The sequence below is a fragment of the Anomaloglossus baeobatrachus genome, chromosome 9 (assembly GCF_048569485.1).
Source record: "Anomaloglossus baeobatrachus isolate aAnoBae1 chromosome 9, aAnoBae1.hap1, whole genome shotgun sequence".
NCBI lineage: Eukaryota > Metazoa > Chordata > Amphibia > Anura > Aromobatidae > Anomaloglossus > Anomaloglossus baeobatrachus.
The window spans coordinates 40,727,490-40,744,170 of record NC_134361.1 but is presented as its reverse complement, the minus strand read 5'-3'; the positions used below and the strand labels follow the sequence as shown (position 1 = coordinate 40,744,170).

At 46.6% G+C, this 16,681-nt stretch overlaps 1 protein-coding gene across 2 annotated transcripts in view; it reads left to right on the top strand.

Annotated features, from left to right (window-relative positions):
• The window catches only part of LOC142251111 (cytochrome P450 2F2-like), a 31,674-nt gene extending 29,237 nt beyond the window's left edge, over positions 1-2,437 (top strand). Inside the window, exon 10 of one of the 2 annotated variants that reach the window (XM_075323628.1) lies at positions 1,318-2,437. In XM_075323628.1, the coding sequence (XP_075179743.1) occupies positions 1,318-1,514 (197 nt within the window). In that variant the 3' untranslated portion in view covers positions 1,515-2,437. The remainder of the gene's footprint in view (positions 1-1,317) is intronic. The other variant, XM_075323627.1, reaches the window with a different exon arrangement.
• The last annotated feature ends 14,244 nt before the right edge of the window (positions 2,438-16,681 follow it).

The following is a 16,681-nucleotide window of genomic DNA, read 5'->3' as shown; positions in this document are numbered from 1 at the left end:
AGGTATGTAAATGTGGTGTGAGATCAGTGGCCCAAAGCCATTTAACCCCTCAAAACACCAGTTACTTATTCAAATCTGTGAAAATTGGCTGTGTGCCCACTTTGATGCCAGTTCTGATGCCCAGAACCTGTTTGGGCCAGGCTGGAGTCACTTCAGTTTGATTAGAGGCATCACTAGATATGCAATTCTGGTCTTAGATCAGTGGCCCAAAGCCATTTAACCCTTTCACTAACATACTTTGGTGCCCACTTTGATGCCCATTTTTTTGCCAGTTGTATAATTTTTGCAGCTGATTTTGAGTGTATTTATATTAGGGCACATCAGTGCATTGTATTTTATTATTGTCATGTGTTATTTTTGTTGTTAAACGCATAAAAAACTGAAAAAACTAAATAGCCGAATAAGAAACTGACGAATAAGAAACCAACTTCAGCCCCGAATAAGAAACTGACGAATAAGAAACCAACTTCAGCATCGTGGTATTCTCTGGGTTTTCTCCTCAGGCCACATCCCGCTTTCCTCTCTGCACCTGTGGCACAATCCCTCTCAGACCCTCTCTGTCCTCACAGACATTTTCCCGCTCTTTTTCTGTCCGGGTTAAACCATACACAGACTCATGGAGGGGAGGCGTAAGCCAATCCAAATCACACCTGGAACAGGGGGCATGGTTGCTTTAGTTACCAGAAGTATTAATTTCTGTGCTTGCTGCACCTGCATATTACTATTACTGCACCAACAAATCTTCCATCATTTTCAAATCATAATACATGTATGACACGCATAGCTCACACTTTCAAGTATTCCCAAAACATATACTGTATTATGTAATACACTTTTATACAACATTTATTAGGAGTGGGGGTATCCTGACCATCGCCTACATCCATAATATCAGCTTCTAGCAACAGATACAGGAAACACATGTGTGAGGCGTGTTATATAGCAAGTCCATACAGAGCTTAGGCTGCGCGCACGTCAGCGGTATTCTGCCGCAATGGCGGCTCAGAAATGCGCTACAGTTCAGTACAGTGGAATCGTGGCAAGATAAGGTCACATGCGGTTGCATGCGGCCACGGGCGCATGTGACTGCATGCAACCTTATCTTGCCGCGATGCCATTGAACTGTACCGTATTTCTGATGGATCCAGCATTGCGGCAGAATACCGCTGACGTGAAGCCGGCCTTATCCTGATGTCCACTGCTTTCACTTGAGGAATTGTTGGAAAGCCCCACAAGTATGGTTTTACATGTCACCTATTAAAATCATTGGTCATATAAATGGAGATGTTTTGTCTATTCACTGATATTTCTTTCCAGGTAAGAGAATTTGCCCGGGGAAGAGCTTGGCCAATATGGAGATTTTCATTTTTATCACCACACTTCTGCAGAACTTCACAATCAAGTCACCAGTGGCCCCTGAAAAGATCTCTGTAGCTGCGGTGGGAAGCGGGCTTGGACATATTCCTCCCAGCTTTGAGATATGTCTTATGCCCCGAACACAGTCTCAAGAATAATATAACGCGTATCTATCTATGACAAATTGTGATTTAGGAAACGTTCATAAATGTGGGAAGCAATTTAGATATAAGAAAGAACTGCAATATTTCACGTAATTGATATGATAGTATTATTAGCTTATGTATTCTGTGTCATTGCATTAGGAAAAAGCTTGTTTGAGATTAGATGGAGGGGACCACTTTATTCCAGACACAGCGCCATGCCAGTCTGGGGGCCAATTCTATTGAATGGGACTGAGCTGCAATACTTGGCACAGACTATGGTCATAAACAATGCTGTATGTAAAAAAAAAGGTCAGACACACATATTTTGGGTAATTAAAAACCTCTTAAAGGCTTTGTTCACATATTGTGTTTTTGCAGCTTTTTATATGCAACCTGAAAGATAATTTTTACAGTACCAATAAAAACTATGAGATTTCAGAAATCTCATGCACAGAATGCCTTTTTTTCCTGACTTGTGTCGTGAAACTGAAATGACACAGAAGGGGGGTGCAAATGGTGTCTTATCCGGTGGTACCAGAAATAATTAAATTAGGTGCACTGACCTGGTGCAGTTGTGTTATAGACACAACCACTATAACCACATGTTGAGGATGTTGGTATATGCAACGGATGAGGACTTCTTTTTCTGTGTGGAGGACTTTATGCTGATCTAACAGTAGATGGCGATGTTGTCTAAAGTTTCCTTACTCACTGTACTGTAAAACGTCTTTTGTTTTTCTTCTTGGTTTTGGTTTCTCTTCCTGATGCAATGCTGTATGACTGTACATATCATTACCTTATGCTCCAAGAAGTAAAGAGCTTGTTATCCCCTGTAATCTGCTCTGTGAACTTTCTTCTACATCTTTGAAGCTAGGAGCAGTGTAATAATACAGAAAAAAGGGGAAAACCGGGTTTTAGCCGCGCTAAAAAACCACTGATGTTGAGTTGATTTACTCGGAAACGCGTTGGAAATGCTGAAATAAAAAGAAATTTTAATCAACTCAACATCAGTGGTTTTTTAGCGCGGCTAAAACCCGTTTTTCCCTTTTTTCTGTATTATTACATTGCCGTGTACGGGGCCGCTGCTTAATACCACGCTGACACTCAAATGCGATTCAAGGGGTTGTGACTGGCACAACCGAAATAGGTGAGTGTTTTCCTACTTTACAGAGTTATATCAGGTAAGACCCTATCTGCGCCTTTCTCTCTCCCCCCACCTCTAGTACCCAAAAGCTAGGAGCAGTGCAACAGAGGAAGGCTGCTGCAGAGCCCAGGAAGATAGCATTGCAGGGGATGGAATAAAAGGGTTAATCCATGCTGCCAGAAGATCACTGCAGATCAATGGGTATTAAGACATCGGATTTTATTGTTCTACACGTTTCAGAGCTGTATAACCCCTTCTTCAGGAACAAAAAATCAATAATGTACATTACACAGTCCATAGAGATGATCTCTTTAAAGGGAACCAATCATTAGACTTTTTGTATATAACCTAAAGCTAGTGCGATACTGGCACTATCAGGCTGCTTATCTGCATACCATTAGTGGTCATCTCGGATGTTTAGGCTTTCAAATCCATGAAAGTAAACATTAAAAAAATCATCAGCTTCTTGATTGGCATTTGCAACAGAGCAGATAATCTCTGGGTGGGTATTCATATGGATTCCCGCCCCCCTGCCTGTTGTTCCTCCCTCTCTCTGTTGTCCATGGTAAGTATCATACAAATGATTCACTTTGTTGAAGGACCTGTGTGAGGTCATACCCCTGTGACCTGGTATTCAACTTTGTTACTGAGGCCCCACCCCTTCTGGTCACATGGGTATGACCTCATACAGGTCCTTCAACAAAGTGAATCGTTTGTATAATACTTACCATAGAGAACAGAGAAAGCGAGGAACAGCAGGCAGGGGGGCAGGAATCCATATGAATACCCACCCAGAGATTATCTGCTCTGTTGCAAATGCCAATCAAGAAGCTGATGATTTTTTAAACTTTACTTTCTTAGATTTGAAAGCCTAAACATCCGAGCTGACCACTAATGGTATGTTTCACACATCCGGCATTTTGCCGGATGGCGGATCCGGAACGCATGCAGTACAGTAGATTCATTTACAGTGGAAGCGCGACGCCATGCGGTTGTGTGCTTCAAGCACATGCGCATTTGTCCGCATGGTGTCGCGCGTCTACTGTAAATGAATCTACTGTACTGCATGCGTGCCGGATCCGGCAACCGGCGAAATGCCGGATGTGTGAAACGGGCCTAATGGTATGTATAGGATCAGCCTGATAGTGCCAGTATAGCACTGGCTTTAGGTTATATATGAAAATCCTGATGATTGGTTCCCAATAGAATGCTGACATCCAAAAAGAGGCACGCGGGTGACATGTAATCACCTGACATGTGACATCAAAATTCATATCTTCCTTATGCAAGCAAGAATTCTTCCATATTATTCATGTATAGCAGAATAAAAGGAGAAATCTAAATATTTGAACATTAATATGAAAAAAGTGAAAAAAAGAAAAAGGGGTTAAAGGAATAACCATAAGGAAAAAGACACCTAGGTTCGAACCCGTAGTTTTTTTTCCTGACTGTAATGGAAATCTCCTGTATTTTTGAAAGAAGCAACTTGTCAATTATTTCAGGGTTTTTGCAGCGTTTTTTCACCATAGAAAGCAATGAGTAAGCAAAAACGCAAATTCTGTATCTTTGTTGCATTTCTGGTCAATTAACGTAACTTTATTTAATCTTTATGTGACATGTGATGCACATATGTTCAGCAAAAGCGCAGCAAAAAAAAATCCAGAAAAATGCAGTAAAACCTGCTTTTTGTAAGCATCTATTTTTTTTACTGCCAAGAGAGTGGTAGAAGTTTTTATTCTTGCACCATTTGAATTGCATAGGCGAGACTCGTCCATTTTGGGAAAGCCATATCCCGCATGCTGGGAGTTTTTTTTCTCAAGCCACATGTATGGTGAGAAAAATCGCAGATCAGCACTGGCTCATTGATTAACATTGGTCCGAGTGCAATGCAATTTTTTTTTTCTCGCATTGCACTCTGTTTTATTTCAAAATGTGAATGAACCCTAATGCAAAATCTTCAATTGTCCTGAAATGATGTGTGAAACACTCTGAGGTCTATGACTGTATCCAACCCATTTCAATCTATTCAACACAAACACAACATACAGGTGCATCTCAATAAATTAGAATATCATCAATAAGTTAATTTATTTCAGTAATTCAATACAAATAGGGAAATGCATATATTATATAGAGTCATTACACACAGATCTATTTCATGTGTTTATTTCTGTTAATGTTGATGAATATTGCTTACAGCCAATGAAAACCCAAAAGTCATTATCTCAGAAAATTAGAATATTATATAAGACCAACTGAAAAAATGATTTTACACGGCATGGCAAGGAGGCGTGGCATGCGGCGTGGAATGGAGGCGATCAGCCTGTGGCACTGCTGAGGTGTTATGGAAGCCCTGGTTGCTTTGATAGTAGCCTTCAGCTCGTCTGCATTGTTGGCTCTGGTGTCTCTCATAGATTCTCTATGGGGTTTAGGTCAGGCGAGTTTGCTGGCCAATTTAGCACAGTGATACTGTGGTTAGTAAACCAAGTATTGGTACTCTTGGCAGTGTGGACAGGGGCCAAGTCCTGCTTGAAAAGGAAATTTCTATCTCCAAAAAGCTTGTCGGCAGAGGGAAGCATGGAGTGTTCTAAAATTTACTGGTAGACGGCTGCGCTGACTTTGGTCTTCATAAAACACAGTGGAGCTACACCAGCAGATGATATGGCTCCCCAAACCATCACTGATTGTGGAGACCTCACACTAGACCTCAGCAGCTTGGATTGTGGCCTCCACTCTTCCTCCAGACTCTGGGACCACGATTTCCAAATGAAAGGCAAAACTTACTTTCATCTGAAAACAACATCTTGGACACTGAGCACAGTCCAGCTCTTTTTCTCCTTGGCCCAGGTAAGACGCTTCTGGCGTTGTTTATTGGTCATGAGTGGTGACACAAGGAATGTGACACTTGTAGCCCATGTCCTGAATACGTCTGTGTGTGGTGGATCTTGAAGCACTGACTCCAGCAGCGTCCACTCCTTGTGAATCTCTCCAATATTTTTGAATGGCCTTTTCTTAACAATCCTATCAAGTCTGCGCTTATCCTGGTTGCTTGTGCACCTTTTTCTACCACACTTTTCCCATCCACTCAACTTTCCATTAATATGCTTGGATACAGACTCTGAACAGCCAGCTTCTTTAGCAATGACATTTTGTGGCTTACCCTCGTTGTGGAGTATGTCAAGTAACTGCCTTCTTGACGTCTGTCAAGTCAGCAGTCTACCCCATGATTGTGTAGCCTACTGAACCAGACTAAGGGACCATTTTAAATGCTTAGAAAACCTTTGCAGGTGTTTTGTGATAAATATTCTAATTTTCTGAGATAATGACTTTTGGGTTTTGATTGGATGTAAGCCATAATCATCAACATTAACAGAAATAAACCCATGAAATAGATTCCTCTGTGTGTAATGACTCTATATAATATATATGAATAGATCCCTCTGTGTGTAATGACTTTATATAATATATAGGAATAGATCCCTCTGAGTGTAATGACTCTAAATAATATATGTGTTTCCCTTTTTGAGTTCAATTACTGAAATAAACACATTTTTTGGTGATATTCTAATTTATTGAGATGCACCTGTAGCTGGAGAAATAGACATGAACCACACATCCAAAAATCATACTTTGATCACTAGGCAAAAATGTATGTATCTGAACATGAGGTTCTTGGTTTAAAATTCTGATCAGACTGTATGAAGCCCACTGCGAACTTCTGAGTGGGTGCCTAACTGATTTGATGCCTTAAAGGTGCGGCGCCGTGTGCCACAACCACCACAGTGACAGCAGGATATGTGACCTGGTGCCTCACAACAAAACACCCATGATGCAAGGCTGAGCCCCCATGATTCCAGGCGGGGAGGTTGACGCTCCCGAAATATGTGTCGCACCTCATGACCATGGCGGATGACAAACACAGGTTCAGTCTGGTCAATAAGAGCGGAGCCATGTCGACCCGGCGTTTGATCCCCTCTACAGATACTCTATTTTCAAAATCATGTGGCAAGGCCCTTTAAAGTATTGAATTTTAGGATTGATACTTTCAATAGGTGGCGCTAGAGTTCCCATCCTCTTCCTCTATGAAGAGGCTATTTGCATAAGAAAATATGTAATTAACGCTTTCACCAATTCTTGTATCCTATGTTTCTCCCATAGTGCTTTATCACAACTTGATCCACTTTACTCTGCATATGCCATCTGTGTACTTAATGATGGTCAAAGGTAATGATTGAAATGTTGTACACTCACTTTTGGATTGTAAATAAATTTTCTATTATCTTATATCTTTATGGGTGCCTAGTTCTTTGGATTTACAGTACAACACATTGCTGTCTGGATACCGATACAGTTGAAAGCAGTGATGAAAGAAATAGCGCTCTACTGTCCACTCCTCCATCATTCTCCCGTTGCATCTAAGCTCTAACAGCGCCGCGCAGCGGGCATGATGATGTCACTACATTGCGCCCACTGTGCAGAGTAGGGAAGACAGAGCTTCAGAATGGTTGCTGATGAGATCTGAGCATAGGGCGAAAGAACGGTGAGTGTTTATTTATTTTAAATCAGTGAGTACATTGTGGTGGCCATAATACTATATGGAAGAATATGGAGGTGTATTATACTATATGGGTACGGTTCCACTTGCGAGTGTGGCGCCCCTGAGGCTTCCGTCGCCACAGGACATTGCACCCCATCCAGTGGTGTGATGCCCCATTCTGGGTGAGGAAAGGAGTGAACACCGGTCCCCTGGTAAATCTACACAACACCCATTGTTAGGTACATACTGGGACCAGGGACAGTGGCAGTTACCCTCCCATGCTGCATGCTGGGAGGGGCAGTAAGACCCATCCCTGCTCCTATAGGGTACAGCTTAGCAACTGGGGAGGTGGGAGGAGCCACCAGAGAGCAGTCAGAGAAAGGAAGGTCAAGTTAGTTTCAGTTTACCTCAGAGAGTGAGAGAGTGAGGAGCCAGCATGTAGCTGTGAAAGAGAAAGGAGCTCTGTGAGCTCAGAGTGTCCGCACAGAGAAAGCAGCAGAAGGAGAGAGAGTGGGGAAGGAGGAAGAGGTCTGCAGGAGGCAGACGGGAAGGAGAGAAGGAAAGAGAGCTCCAAGTCAGTCAGGAGCTGAGAAGAAGAAAGAGACGCTTCCTGGTGAAGATCCTGGGACTCAGAGGGTCCAGGTGACACCAAGCAGAGAACAGAAGGGATTCCAGGGCCACGGATAGCTGTAGAGCTGTGGTGGCCTGCTACACAGGAACATCGGTGGAGGGATCAAGCTGCAACAGGGGACGGTCCCTAGAAACCGGAGGAGTGCAAAATCATCTCCAAACAGTAAAAACCGAGGCCCAGGGAAAGTTGTAAACTCCCCGGGCCACAGCCCACAGCAGAACCTCTAGAAAGGGGAGAATCATCCGACAGGTGACCCCCCAGCCTGGAGGCTGTTGTGGAGGCCGAGCAGGTTCATCCTAAAAGAGCTAGGCTTAGGAAGACAGCTGAAGACAGAGACACCTTAGAGAGAAGGGTACCGGTTTTTACTCCGAGAATCACCCAGAAACGGCGGAGGTCCTTGACAGTGGGTTCCAGTCGTCTGAGGGCGCCAGTGTGCGCATACCAGGACGTGTGAGTAAAGAACTTGAAACTGCACCCTTGGAGTTGCCTCTGTTATTCCGTCTACTTGGACTTTCACTACACCATAGACTCTCACGAGCACCAACAGTGCCCCGGGGCATTGCTCCACCTGTGGGGAGCAGTTCCATCATTGCTGCCATATCATCACCCCGGAGGCCTTACACAACAGCGGCGGCTTAATAGCCGCATACCACAGGTGGCGTCACGAACACAAACTTTATTCATCACCAAGTCATCAGCCATATTTAACTGACACCCACCAGGGCCACGGAGCCGGGCCCCGCCACCACTGACGACCCCCGGACTAGTCCGGCCCGGCACCGGGTGACCCATAGCCCTGGGGTGGGCGAGTCACGAGAGCATCGGAAATGATATGCTTATGATCCTCTGCTGCGAGTGTCAGCCGAGGGTCATGCGACTGTGATCCGATCTTGCAATCAGATCACAGCTACGGAGAAGAGGGAGGGAACACTTTCTTCCCATCTCCTCCCCGGCCTGTCTCTGCGTACATGTACTACAGTTGGATGACATGTGAGTGCAGTACTGTTTCACACACTCCCATAGACTTATGGGGGTGCGTGAGCCAAGACTTGCTGCCAAATGCAACATGCTGCGATTCGTTCCGAATGCCGCTATGGCATGATAAATCAATCGCAGATGGACACTGCCCCATAGTTTTGCACTGGTGTGAGAGCAATCTGATGTTTTATCGGATTGCACTCGCAAAGCGCAAATGGAACCGGACCCTATAGAGTACTATGGGGCTCATTATACCTATTTTTTTTTTAAACAGAAGAGCACTAGAGTATATTGTGCTAGTAAAAAATATTTTTATTTTTACTTCAACAATTACATTTTTTTTTTACAAAAATATTTTTTCTTTTATCAAACAACGTCTGCTGATAAAAAAAAACAACAAGCGGGGATTACTCCATCAAGCTTAAGTAAGAAATATCTGCATAGGCACAATTCATTAAAAATAAAAAGTATAAATAAATCTTAGTTTTATATAAAAAAATCTCATGCAAAAAATAATAAGGTTCCTGCATAAAACCATGGTGTTAGAATCTAAAGGTCAATAGTGCCACGCCTCCTGAGGAAGACTTCAAAACGTACGTCGAGGTGGCGGGGTCTCCATCTGAATACTGCACTCTTAGTTGTAAGTAACTATCACAATTTGCATACAGTATAATGGCCCTTAATTAGCGCTCCATAAATTATAAAGGCTGCCTCATAGCCCTCCAAATATGATTATGGCCCCCATATAGTAAAATATACCCCATAGCCCATCATATAGTATTCAAAACAAAAAATTGAAAACCAAGTTGCACTCACCATCCGTAAAACGAGTCTTTATTAGGTGCACATTAGGTACAGCCCTGCACAGACTACAGCCTTTTTGCGTGTCAAACACGCTTCTACAGATCTCAATATAGTGATCTTCATATAAGTAGATCTTCATATAATGCACCCCTTATAGTCCTCAGTATATGATTTTATTTAAACTAAAACTTATGATGTGACGTCGGGGCATCATAAACAATGGGGGAGGGGGCCCCTCACACATTGTAGGGGCTACTGTGGGTGCCCCTCAAAGTATGGAGGTTGTTATACTGTTTGGAGGCTACTGTGGGGGCCATTATATAGTGCTGCAGCTAATGTTGGGGCTATTTAACTGAACAGGTACTACTTTGTGGGTCATTATATAGTGTGGCAGCTAATATGGGACCATTATACCGTTTGGGGTCCACTGTGAGAGCCATTATACAATCTGATGGCTAATGTAGAAGCCATTCTACATTTTGTGGGCTACTGTTGGGACCTTCAAGAAGTGTGGGGGCACTCAGAAATGTCTATAGGGGAGTGGTGGGATTATAATACTGTGTATATAGGCTGCTTTACACCTATCAATTTATTGTGCGATCGCATTTGCGATCGCACACGCCCCCATCGTTTGTGCGGCACGGGCAATTTGTTGCCCGTGTCGCACAATCCTGTAACAACCCGTCACACGCACTTACCTCCCGGGCGACGTCGCTGTGGGCGGCGAACATCCACTTCCTGGAGGGGGAGGGACGTTCGGCGTCACAGCGACGTCACACAGCGGCCGGCCAATAGAAACGGAGGGGCGGACATGAGTGGGACGTAAACATCCCGCCCACCTCCTTCCTTCAGCATTGCCGGTAGGACGCAGGTGTGCTGCCACGGGAACAATGAACAACAGGACATTCGATATTTAGAAAATGAGCAACATGTCAACGATGAACGAGAGGATGAGTATTTCTGCTCATTCATAGCTGTCACACGCTATGATATAACTAACGATGCCGGATGTGCGTCACTTACGACGTGACCCCGACGACATCTCATTAGATATATTGTAGCGTGTAAAAGCCGCTTAAGAGAGCTGTGTGACCATTATACTGTGCATAGGAGAGCTTTAGGGGGCATTATACTGTGTATAGAGGAGCTGTACATGGGAGGATATGGTAAGTGAGCACTTGAGAAGCATTACTGCTATAGAGGCACTCAGGGTGTTGCAAATCAATGGGGCACATAGGGGAATTTTTACTTTCTAGGTGAAAAATGTGGCCACTATGTTCTAGTTCACTTACACAGGGTATTATTATTTTGTAGGAGGCAATTCTACCATCTAGAGGGAACAAAAGAGGCATTTGGCTATATTCACACACTGCATCTTTTCTTAACCACAAAGATGCAGTGTTTTGGCCCCAAAAAATGCACCCGTGGCAAAAAAGTATCAAAAAACACATACATTTTAGCAGTGTTTTTACCGCATTTTGACCAATGCGTTTTTTAAGTCAAATCTATTGACTGGCAGGGTTCAAAGACACTGGCAAAAATGGAAAAAGAATTGACATGCTGCATCTTCAAAACTGCAGCCAAGATGCAGCCAAAAAAAGATGCCCAGTGTGGACAGCAAAATAGAAATCTCATAGACTTTACTGGGGGAAGGAAATGCATGTGCCGCGGGCGGAGGAGGGGACGCTGCGCTCACCCCACTGCTCGGGTCCGGCTGCTGCTGCTGCTCGGTGGTGGCTCGAGCGGCGGGCCGGATCCCGGGGACTCGAGCGGCGTTCCTCGTCATCTCCGTCGCGGCCGGGCGGACTGCCGGGGCCGTCGTCATCAGCGGTGCGGCCGGGATGGAAGCCGGGAGCGGTGGCAGGGCGGTGACGATGGTAAGGCCTGGGCCCTCCCTCACAGACACTGCGAGCTCCTCTACCGGTGACAGGGGTAACGGGTCGGTCGGGGCGTTGGCCGCGGGCATGGGCACTGAGGTTTTAGCGGTGCCGGACGGACGGGACATCTCGTGCAGTGGTGCTTTCCAGGAACCAGCAGATCGCAGAGTCCTGGCATCCCTGCTTCCACAGCCGCGGTTTTACATGCGGCCAGATGCCATCCGTCCCCCTTAGTCTTTTTCCGCCTCCTCCTCTATAGGGTCGGGGTTTCAGCTTTCGCGCCTCCACTACTCGGGAAGACGCTCGAGCGGGAACTTTTCGCGCCCAAAATGGCGGCTTCTCCAAATTTTCAGCCGGACACCTCCGGCGGTCACAAGGTGCACCTCTACCAGACGGCAGAGCGGTAAGATCCTGTTCGTGACGCCAAGTTGTCGCGGGCGGAGCAGGGGACGCTGCGCTCACCCACTGCTCGGGTCCGGCTGCTGCTGCTGCTCGGTGGTGGCTCGAGCGGTGGGCCGGATCCCGGGGACTCGAGCGGCGATCCTCGCCCGTGAGTGAAAAGGGGGGTTTGGTGTGTGGTTTGGGGATATTGTCCGTGACGCCACCCACGGTTGTGGTGAAGTTGGGACACCACCGCTGCTCTGGACGGGGATCCCGGGAGTGATGACAGGGAGCAGCTTGGATGTTGGTTCTCCCCTCCGTGGGTAGGGGGGTTGGTTGTCCCGGGGCCCCGGTGAGGGTTTGGGGATGACAGGCGGGTTACGGGGCCTGGTGAGGTGCAGGGTCGCGGGGGCAGCGCTGTGCCGCACGGCACGGTGGTACTCACTCAGCCAGTAATCCACACAGAGTCTCTGGTCAAACAAACGGCTGGATGGACGGGTCCCACAGACAGCTGCGGTGTTTTTCCCCTTGACCCCAGGTTGGTAGTGTAAGTCCTTTCCTTCACCTTCGTGTATTCTCCTCCTGCGCTCCGGTTTCCAGCTGGCTCCCCGGTTCGGTACCGTTGGGCCACCGCCCAGCCCCGGCTACCTACGGTTCCACCAAGACTGTCTTCTCGGCTCCCACAGACGGCCACTACCGTCTGCCTCACTGGCTACACGAGGGACCTAGGCTCCAACCTAGGCCCCAGTCTGCGTCTGCCTCTCTGCAGACCTCCTCTCTCTTCCTCTGCCTGGACTTGTCTGAGCTGGTTTTTGCCTCAAGCCAGCTAGACTCCTTGGTGGGCGTGCCTATCTGCTTGACTCCGCCCACCTGGTGTGTCTGTCTGAACCCGAGGGAAGAAATCAAGTCTCACTGGGGATGTCTGCTGTGAACTGCTGGGGGTGGGGGTGGGGGTGTGTTGTTACCTGTGGCCCCTGGCTTGTCCAGGGCGCCACACATGCATTTATGTGCATCTTTGAGACCTAAAAAATGCACCAAAAACGCAGCAAAAGATGCCCTCTGTGAACATAGCCTTTAACTTTGTGAGGGGCACAGTGGTGGACATTAAGAAAAGCAATGTTATTGGACCACACAGCACGTGCAATAATAGGGTGACATATGGCAGGATGAGGAGTTTGTGTAGGTTGGGAATAGATGGGGATGGTGCCAGAAATGGGAGAAATCAAATCTGGTTTTGTTGTAGTCACTGCAGACGAGTCATGACTCGTGATTGGGGGAAGTTCTCATGTCCGTCTGGGCCAAATGGAAAAGTTCAAAAAGGGAATGACTCCATCATAAAGAATGTCAGTTGTAAGTCATCTAATATATAACTGTACTGTAATAACTTGTATGGTCTGCAGGACTGGTATCTACCTCCATACAGTCACTATATGGTGGTAGTTTTAGCTTTGGTCTTTGGGGTACTTTGCACGTTGCGACATCGCTACTGCGATATCGTCAGGGTCAAATCGAAAGTGACGCACATCCGGTGCTGGTAACGACGTCGCAACGTGTAAAGCCTAGATGTGCCGATAAACGATCGGAAAAGCATCGTAAATCGGTGATCTGTGTAGCGTCGGACATTTTCATAATATCGCACCAATCGGAGATACGATGTTGTTCCTCGTTCCTGCGGCAGCACACATCGCTATGTGTGAAGCCGCAGGAGCGAGGAACATCTCCTTACCTGCCTCCACCGGCAATGCGGAAGGAAGGAGGTGGGCGGGATGTTTACGTCCCGCTCATCTCCGCCCCTCCGCTTCTATTGGCCGCCTGCCGTGTGACGTCGCTGTGACACCGCATGACACGCCCCCTTAGGAAGGAGGCGGGTCGCCGGCAAGCGCGACGTCGCAGGGCAGGTAAGTGCATGTGAAGCTGCCGTAGCGATAATCTTCGCTACGGCAGCTATCACAAGATATTGCATGTGCGACGGGGGCGTGTACTATCGCGCTCGGCATCGCTAGCATCGGCTAGCAATGTCACAGCGTGCAAAGTACCCCTTTGCATAGACATGCATTTTCAGCCTGGTCTTCCGCCGAGGATCCTCTATAACCACAATTAGGGGTGCGCCACTGTAGATGTAACCAGGGTGCACTAAGAAGTTTCATTACTTGATTGAACATCAAGGTGTTCTGGTAATCGCAGTGCTTAGATGAGTATTGCGGGTGCTCGGATATTTCATCAGTGAAATAATGACCACAACACACAGCATTGCTTCAATGAATGATGCGTGCAGGCATCCCAGGGAGATCCAATCTCAGTCTCTGAATGGCTCTCACGGGGGATAAAACAACGTTCTCGGATGTAGTGTGACAAAAAACAAACCCAAAGCCCGCCCTCCCTCTCGCCGGAAAGACTCTATTTATGGCTGGCTGTATGTGGGTGGAAACCTGAACAAGCCAATCATTGACTTCCATTATACTTGTTACTTGAGGCAATCCCATCCAAGCATCTGACCAGCTCAAATCGAGTAACGAGCATTCGAGCATTTTAGTGATCGCATTAATTTTGTAATCAAAATAATTTAAAGGCCCTGCTATATATAGTAATGAATACTGCATATACTCATGGTCATCAGTTTGCACATACAGTGGCATAATGTAAAATCTATAACAGCTCCTCTCCACTATGTGCCATTTATCATATTGGAGATGTCTTGCATGGCTTTGTAGTCTCCATCAAAGCTCTAAGCTTGGATGAGTCTACTCTGCATAATGTTCAAAAGACATCAAGGCTCGGATAAGAGAACAAACTCAGTGCAGTGTAGTTATGTTTTCTAATGGGGAGCACAGAGGTGAAAAAGAAAAGGATCATCAGGTGTTTAAATTCAAACCACTCAATCCTATTGTTGAGAGTAAATTCGGAGGCCCCCACACACATTAAATAACTGGCCAGCCACAACCTCAGGGTGCAGCTGGTTTTTATCTAATGTGTATGAAATTCGTCACATTGAGGGAAGTTTGACAGCAAAAAATGTCTAGATCGGGAGCTCTGTCTCCTTCCTTGGGTTTTTTTTTGAGGGGGGGGGGGGAATTCAGATGGAACATTTGACAAAGGGGCAAAACACATTGTGATTGGACCCTTGGTGAATTTATCATCGAGTTAATTTTTCTGAAGGTTATACATGACGTTGATAAGTCCAATAGACCAAATTAACAGTGTGGATCTACATACAGGTCATTTTAACCTCAAATATACATTAAACTAATATCGGATGCATTTGCAGATATGGCCAATACTCTAATGTGAATGGGGCCATCGACCTAATGATTGCTGGTGGAGATGTTGATTGGGCGTGTCTAATTTCAGACTGCTGATCACTTTTTTCTTCTGGAGATAAGCTGCCGGCAGCGATGTCTGCTTTCTCATAAAAAACACAAAGCAGTAAGCCGAATGAGCACTGGTGTGTATGTTTGTTGGCCAACGCATCCATCTAATGTGTATAGGCCACGTCACACTAAGCAACATCGCTAGCAACATCGCTGCTAACGAACAACTTTTGTGACGTAGCAGCGATGTTGCTAGCGATGTTGCTGTGTGTGACATCCAGCAACAACCTGGCCCCTGCTGTGAGGTCGTTGGTTGTTGCTGAATGTCCTGGGCCATTTTTTAGTTGTTGCTATCCCGCTGTGAAGCACAGATCGCTGTGTGTGACAGCGAGACAGCAACAACTAAATGTGCAGGCAGCAGGAGCCGGCTTCTGCGGAGGCTGGTAACCAATGTAAACATCGGGTAACCAAGAAGCCCTGTCCTTGGTTACCCGATATTTACCTTTGTTAACAGTCTCTGCCGCTCTCACTGTCAGTGCCGGCTCCTGCTCTGTGCACATGTAGCTGCAGGACACATCGGGTAATTAACCCGATGTGTGCTGTAACTAGGAGAGCAGGGAGCCAGCGCTCAGTGTGCGCTGCTCCCTGCTCTCTGCACGTGTAGCTGCGTGCGCTGGTAACCAAGGTAAATATCGGGTTGGTTACCCGATATTTACCTTAGTTACCAAGCGCAGCATCTTCCACGCGGCGCTGGGGGCTGGTCACTGGTTGCTGGTGAGCTCACCAGCAACTCGTGTAGCCACGCTCCAGCGATCCCTGCCAGGTCAGGTTGCTGGTGGGATCGCTGGAGCGTCGCAGTGTGACATCTCACCAGCAACCTCCTAGCAACTTAACAGCGATCCCTATTGTTGTTGGGATCGCTGGTAAGTTGTTTAGTGTGACTGGACCTTATGGGAGCATTTATTGCCCCCCCCCTCCCCGTAAGAGTAAATTGACTCCTGCTGAGCTCTAAAAGGTTAATCTCTTCTTTTATTTTCCCCTGGAGCTAAGGGGTGCTTCACACACAGCGAGCTCGCTGCCGAGATCGCTGCTGAGTCACGCTTTTTGTGACGCAGCAGTGACCTCATTAGCGATCTCGCTGTGTGTGACAATGAGCAGCGATCTGGCCCCTGCTGCGAGATCGCTGCTCGTTACACACAGCCCTGGTTCGTTTTCTTCAAAGCCGCTCTCCCGCTGTGACACACAGATCGCTGTGTGTGACAGCGAGAGAGCGACAAATGAAGCGAGCAGGGAGCAGGAGCCGGCGTCTGACAGCTGAGGTAAGCTTGTAACCAAGATAAACATCGGGTAACCAAGGTGGTTACCCGATATTTACCTTAGTTACCAGCCTCTGCAGCTCTCACGCTGCCTGTGCTGCCGGCTCCGGCTCTCTGCACATGTAGCTGCTGTACACATCGGGTTAATTAACCCGATGTGTATAGCAGCTAGGAGAGCAAGGAGCCAGCGCTAAGCAGTGTGC